Source organism: Phasianus colchicus, chromosome 7 (genome assembly GCF_987193195.1).
Source record: "Phasianus colchicus chromosome 7, bPhaCol1.hap1.1, whole genome shotgun sequence".
NCBI lineage: Eukaryota > Metazoa > Chordata > Aves > Galliformes > Phasianidae > Phasianus > Phasianus colchicus.
The window spans coordinates 27039195-27046284 of NC_143442.1; the positions used below are offsets into that span (position 1 = coordinate 27039195).

The window sequence follows — 7090 nt, forward strand, 5'->3', positions numbered from 1 at the left end:
TTGGTAAGTCCATTTCTGTTTTTAGATCACTGCAAAATACGTCTTCAAAACCTTGAAATTATGCTCAGTAGTTTTTCTCTTCTTGGAACCGGAAGACATGTCATGTGTTTCCTCAAATGAAACCTGTAATCTGAATTGCCTGGTTACTTAAATGTGAAATCAGAATATGCATAAAGGAGAGCTGATGGCTCAGTGCTGCCACACCGGCTGTGAAGTCCCCTGGCTTCTGGAGACTTCAGATATGAGTCTTTCCAGGGTGGACTGAGGCCGTCATCCTCCAAACAGGAGTGTACCAAATCCCAAGTAGCTTCCCTAGAAATCTTTTCCCAGACACCCCAACAAAGGGGATGCTGGATGCTTCTGGCTGCTGGGCCTCCATTGTCATCATCATCAGTGTTATTTTACCTCTCTGTCGCACTGTTTCTTCTCGTTTTGGGGTGTAACTGTGCTTTGTACTGTAGGGATGTCTGTTTTGGTTTGCTTTTTGTTCTAAAGAGATTATTCTGCGAATACATAGTGCCAGTTTTTTTGCTCAGAAGTTAAGGCTGCAAAGCATCATCATACTGATTTGTCATCTCATTGGTGCAACCTTCAGTGTCTGCAGTCCTGTATGCATGACGAAACAAAGGAACCAGTAACAAGCCCTACAGCAAGTGGGTTTGTTTCGTGCTTCAACCAAGCTACTCAGAAATGCATTTGTGTAGTGGGGAGTCTACTACTATCTTTCATAACGTTACAGTGTCATAAGTAACACTGCTGTTGGGGCTCTCTGGCTGTGCTGCGATGCGCAACATAGGACTGGTTTGCTTCCCCTTCCATTTGCAGACGGGGAGAGCGAGGCACGCTGAGCACTAGAGGCAGATGTATGGGGCTGCTGAATCCCTGCCTTTCACCTTTAAAAATAAGCTCAACCTTTATCCCAAGAGCAAGAATGCATTTATATGAAGTGTGTGCTGCATAAATTTTGCTTTGTTTTTTTTTAAGCCGTATCTGCTCATTGGGTTCCAAGCTGTTTGTCTACTTACCCATAACTGTCATGCTGCCGAGTTAGAAATCTCTTCAAAAGTGCTCTATACCAAATAGCACGGAGCTGCTTTCTCCATCCCAGTGCTTTTTGTTATTCTAGCATTAAGTTGGATTCCTAGCATCTGGGGAAGGATCTGCATTGTTCAGCAGGGACAAATTCATGTCAGCAGGAGATGAGGCAATCACCTCCTCAGATGCAGGATGCCATCTCTGGCTGACGTTGTTTCCCACGTGGTGTTTACCAGTGATGGGAGACTTGCAAGCAACCATTGTGTCGTCCTTGTGAACGCTGTTAACAGAGGCTCAGGTGGTGCAAGCCCAGTGCCAGGCACTGGTAAAAAGGGAAATGTGGTCATCAGTGTGGGATAAGCTCTTCCTCTCATTATTGAGGAAGGGAGAGCTGAAATGCTCCCATTGCTGGAAGTTGTTATGCTGTGCTTCCTCCAACACATGTGGTTTGTTTTGAAAACTGAAGGAGATTCAGTGGTTAGTTGCCCTTCTAGTTTTTCTCAACTCTTGCATTTGTTGCCTCCTGCGAGACCTCACTGAGCAGCTCTGGTTACAGGAGGTCAAGTTAGGTGGCAGAGAGGTGAATGTGACATTTAAGTCAGTGTGGGTGTTCCTTCTGAATATGCTCACAAAGAGCTGCACAGAGTTGGTGTTCTTTAAGCTGTACTTTGGGTGATGTTATGAGAAGAGCAGCTCAGGTTCTTAGTGATACTTAATTTTAATTATCAGATGCATCTCCTAGCTTTTATTTATTTGTATCCTCCAGCACCAGAATCTTGTTACACCATGGCACTTGAGATATCAGTATTATATAAATATTCATTTTGGCATTTCTGAACACAAATTCTTTAATACAAATTTCATGTAACATGTTTTTCTTGATAATTACAAATTGCATTGACAGCCTGTAGTCACCTCACCTTTGTGTGCTTTGAGAAGACACAAAAACAGGCTTTTACTCATATGGTCCCTTGCTCCCAGCTTGCTTGATCAAAGGTCTCAGAGTGGTTTGAAAAGATTCACTGTGTGTTACCTAATGTCACACTTCTTGTAACCACAGTTTGGCCTGCCTTTGCTAAGGGCTAGAGAGCAAATCCAGGTACAAGGAGGAATGGGTAACTGGGGTCTCACAGCTTGCAAGGGACCTGGGCTGTGGTCATGTAGTTGTTGCCATTTGGGATCTGATGCAATGAGTGTTCCTGCGAGGATGGAGCAATGGCATGAGGAAAGGGTGTTGTTGCTACCGCATCCCTGGCAGATCCTTGCTATTGACTGTGGAAGAAGATAATCCGTTTCTCTGTAGAGATGAGCACTTGGGATCAATGAACTCCATAAGTCAGTCAGCGCAAGTTACTTCTCAAGGAGTGCCCTAAAAGGGGGAAAGTTTGGCTCCCATTGCATTCATGCTCGCTGTGCCAGCTGCTGCCTTCCTTGGTGAGCTGAGCTGCAGAAGGGACTTCAGTCCCTTCCCCTGGGGCTGGTGTTCAGGGAGGCAGAAGGGGTTTGAGACAGCACCTGGCTCACATTCCATGGTACTGAACCAGTGACTGAGTATTGCTCCTGTTTTTGGTTCTGAGCAATGTGTGTGATCCCTGATTCTCTCTGTCTGTGCATCCTTAGGGTCAAGGAGACCTCCTGAAGAATGCCAAGAATGAAGCCCTGGAAAACATGAAACAGATCCAGCTGGCATGCCTATCCTGCGGACTGAGCAAAACTGGAAGTGGGCATGCAGATGCAAAGTCAAAACGGTGCCTAGAAGCGATACAGGAGAAGGATACAGGAGATGAAAATGGGAGGCTGTGCTAGGAGGCAAAGCTGTCATGTTTGTCACAGATTTCAATAGCTCTAAACTATTTTTTTAAAGCTTTTAAAAATTCACACAGGAATGCCCTGTACAGGGTGTTAATAGTGTTAAAATCCTCACAATGTCAGTATTTTAATGCAGTTAATTTATCTAAGTTGAACTCCAGTAGTAAGATTTCTAATGAAACCCAGCTGTCTGTACGCGAGTGCGCATATGCAGATCCTGTAGGCGCCGTTTTATGCATTACATTAGTCATTTTCTAATTTATTCCTTTGTCGTCTTTGAATAGGCCTGTTCCTTCTGAAGATCAAAACAAATAGAGAGTACTTGTATCAGCTTTTGTGCTTCATTTTACTCTCCAGCTTCTATCATTCAACTTATAGGTTATATTACTGTTATACTGTTTAAACAGACAAAATACATCAACAAATGTCATTAGCTACTGTTTTTGTGAGGGCAAAAACAATGGTTTGCTGCAGATCCTGAACATGATTTTTAATGAACAATTTAAAATTGAATGGTCAGAATTGCTAAGTAGATTGTGATTAGATTTCAGATGTACATTTCACTGAATTTTAGCAAACTGCTCTTTGGGATACATCCAGGTAACACATGCTAACATGAAAAGTCGCTGATTTATTTCATTCTAGTACATCATTGCTACCTTGTAGATCTGCAGGACATCTACAGTCTTTTCTGATAGGCATTTATATTTAACTTGTACAGTGATGAACATAGCTAGTCAGCCCTGTAGTTGTAAGGAGAGCTGTGAATATCCTTTGGTAATACTCTGAAGGTGAGCTTCAGGTCCTTCTGAAACACACCGTGGTGCCAGTATTGGAAGGAAGGTTTCAAAAATTCCATATAGTGTGAGCTTTGTTGAAGAAGTGTGAGAGGTCAGTGTATGGGCAGGATCTGGCCTTACGTTGCGGCGGTTAAGAATCGTGCCATGCCAGACATTTGAAACAAGGCTGCAGAACTACTGTGGATGTAGTGTAGATAAATAGCTTGGCAAAAAAAAAAAAAAAAAAAAAAGGGGGTACCAGCATTTATATGCAGCAGTTACAAATGTCCTAGCATGTATCAGGCGTTTAGGGTAGTGCTGAGAATTGGACATCTTTTTGTGTTGCTGTAGAAAGAAAACAGAGAATGTCACAAAGCAATGCGTTCTTGTCCTTCCCAGTGTCCAGTTCATATATGCTCACAGCGTTCATTTCAATTGTTTTAAGTATTGTGCTTGAGTGTAGTATTTGTGTTACCTAAACAGGATTAAGTGTTTTATCATTATAAAAAAGACTATATTTATTTAAAGCATTGCTTTTATTTTGAAAAGCTACTTTTTAAATTAATTTGATTAACAAATATGCTAATTTTCTGAACTTAACAAAAATTGTTTAAAGTTTGACCATTGGAGAATCTTATATAGCTATTGTGTTAAGTTATTTTTGACTCTTAATAACACTATTATGTTCATGTTGCACATTTCTGAGAGAGTAAAGCTATGAAACAACTTTGAGTCATGTTTTTAAAGTGATTTAAGACGGAAGGTAACCAGTGAGACTTGAAGTGGGTGAGTTGCTTATGAGAGGAGATCCTGCTTCAGCAGGAATCATATGATTGCAAAGGTTGTAACTCAGATGCTATTAATACATTTCAGTAAAACTTGCTGTACTTACTCAGATGCAGTCCTAAACCCTCTGTTTATCTCTCTATTAGACTATGAATGTATTTACCTTTCAGTTAGACTTGGAGAGGAGTGTCTTGTGTTTCACGTGAGACCTAAATCCCAGATCATGGTGCATGGTCACATTTTACCCTCCTGGATCACCTTCTTTGTTTCATTGTGGGTTGTGTTTATATGAAAAACAGTACTTGACCTTCAGCATCCTCCTTAGGGAGGATGGAAATAACTAGCCTAATGTCATCAGTTGTGAAGGAAGCAGTCTTTGTAATTTCTCTCAGAAGGTCAAGGTTGCTACGGAATAGGAGAAATGGGCATACTTTCTGTGATGAAGTTGCAAAGAGGTGTACCACCTGTTCTATGCATATTTGCTGAAGCAGAAGATGGTGGCTAGCAAGAAGTCCCACAGCACACAGGACACGTACCTGTCATGCCGTGTTTAACATTCATATCAGGTCCTGCGCCAAGCTCATAACTGTGACATTCTGTGCTTAAACATAAGGATAAACTCTGGACAGTCCTATGCTGCTGAGGCCAGACTGATCCTGGCATTGGCAGCTGCAGCCATGCTCTGTCCAGCAAGAAGAGAGAGGCCAGCAGCACCTTACCTTCATCTGCTCACCTTTCAAAGTCACTGGGAAAGGACGCGAAAGTGAAGCCAGCATAATAAAAATTCAGTCTTGAAGGAGAGCATGTGGAAAGATCATATCCAGCATTGGTGCAACAACATGTGAAGGACTGCCAGGCCCATCGGGAGGGATTTCATGACGTGCTTGGCTTACTGGAGTGGTACAGCCTTCCTCTTGCTCCATGTCAGTATGATTTCCCTGATTTCCTTCCTTAATGGACAGATACTATCATAGCAATTACTTTTGTGTAAGTTATGGTAGGGAAGGTTACAGGTGTGTGCAATTGTTTACAGTATGATGGCAAGGAGAAATCAGGGAGCTCTCAGTGGACTGACATGCAAGTTGTCTGCTGGAGAGAGTACAGGTGTGAATTCACCTTGGTTCTTGTTCTCACTCTGCCACCAAGTTCGTGCTCTTTATGGTATTTTTGCATGTGTGTGTCATTCTCTCTTCTATAAGGTAGGACTAATTATCTTTCCCTTCCTAAGTATGGGTTAGGTTATAGATTTCTAAAACTCCTTTGACTGTGTTGGTACTCTCAGGAGGAGATCCAACACTGTGTTTGGGCTGTCCTGTACCACCAGTGTCTACCAAGTCCTCTCCTACTGATGAGGACAGGGGAGCCAGCACGTGCCCCAAGGGCTGAGCCCCAACTTGTTCTCCTCTCCCAAGGGCATTGCTTCCTGCAGCACTCAGGAGGATGCTGTCCACTCACTGGTGTGGCAGGCACTTATTCAACCACACCTTTGGTCGAGTGTGGCAGAGATTGCCGTCTCATAGGTGTTCCTGCAGATTTCCCAAGAAAACACAGGGTGAGTGGTTCAGAGAGGCCCTGACAGCCGCTTTCCTGCAACAAGGCTGCATTGTGACCTCTCTCTATGTTTGGCCCCAGGGCCCATGAGGGAAAGAGCAGATGCAGAGGGTTTCACTTACGTTTTGCTTTTTGTATACATAGGAGTCTGACCATGAGACACTGAAGAGGAGGCTGAATTAGTCCAGCTGTTCGTGGACCTAGATATCATCTGGGATAATTCTTTACCAAAGTTCACATGCTTGCTTGACCAGCAGGACTGACCCCTTCCCCTCCCTCTCCTGAGCAGCTCAGCATGAGTTAAAGCAACATGCTGCTTTCCTTCTTTCTGTATCATTTTCATGGATTTTATTTTGTTTTTAAAGGGGTAATACAACTTCCCAGCATGAACAAGGTGAGAGCTTTGCACATTCCTCCTCTTGAGATTAACCTCCCAAAATAGATTGTTATTAGGTAATTGCATGCATGGAGAGAGCTTTCCTTTATAACGATCTATCTCTTCTGCCTGTCTGTTCAGACTAAAACATTAGGTCATAGCCTCCTTGGCCTTCATCCCAGTCCAGCAGTGGCAGACAGCAGCCTTACACAGGGGACTAACTCAAGGCAAGGAACTCCATGAAACAAAAAAGTGATGGGGTTGCAGGAGCAATCTCTTCCTGCCTCCCCTGCCTGCTGCAGGACTGGGAGCAGTGGTCCCAGCTCATGCTGCTGCAGCAGCGGGTTATGTACGCATTCAATAAATCTGAGACTTACCTCTTGTAAAGTGCCAGAGCATAACAGGGGCAAGGTGACTGTAAGATATGAAAACATCTGGGCACAGTGAATGGGCATTTGGGAACAGAGGGTGATTTAATGGTTTCAGGCCACAGGATTCACTCCAGAAATACTTTAAATCTGCTGGGGTACATGAGAAGTGGATGTGATGGGTAGGACCAGTGCTGCAGGAACAGTTATTTAAGGGATGATTTTGATTTTGTTTCATGTTTCTCTGCAGCTGGCTGTGGCTCAGCTGGGGCTGGTAAACCTATGTGCTGGGTGTATTACCCAGTGCTGCAGAAATGGGGGAATGAAATATGACTTAGAGAGGTCTGGGCTATGTTATTTTTGTTTTGGGAGGTCACTGATAAAAA

General features: G+C 43.3%; 1 protein-coding gene across 4 annotated transcripts in view; it reads left to right on the forward strand.

Moving 5' to 3' along the window:
* Positions 1-6717, forward strand: part of PLCL1 (phospholipase C like 1 (inactive)) — a 235580-nt gene extending 228863 nt beyond the window's left edge. For 3 of the 4 annotated variants that reach the window (XM_090144273.1, XM_031601174.2, XM_090144271.1), the window contains exon 6: positions 2656-6717. In XM_090144273.1, the coding sequence (XP_090000399.1) occupies positions 2656-2841 (186 nt within the window). In that variant the 3' untranslated portion in view covers positions 2842-6717. The remainder of the gene's footprint in view (positions 1-2655) is intronic. The other variant, XR_016468364.1, reaches the window with a different exon arrangement.
* The last annotated feature ends 373 nt before the right edge of the window (positions 6718-7090 follow it).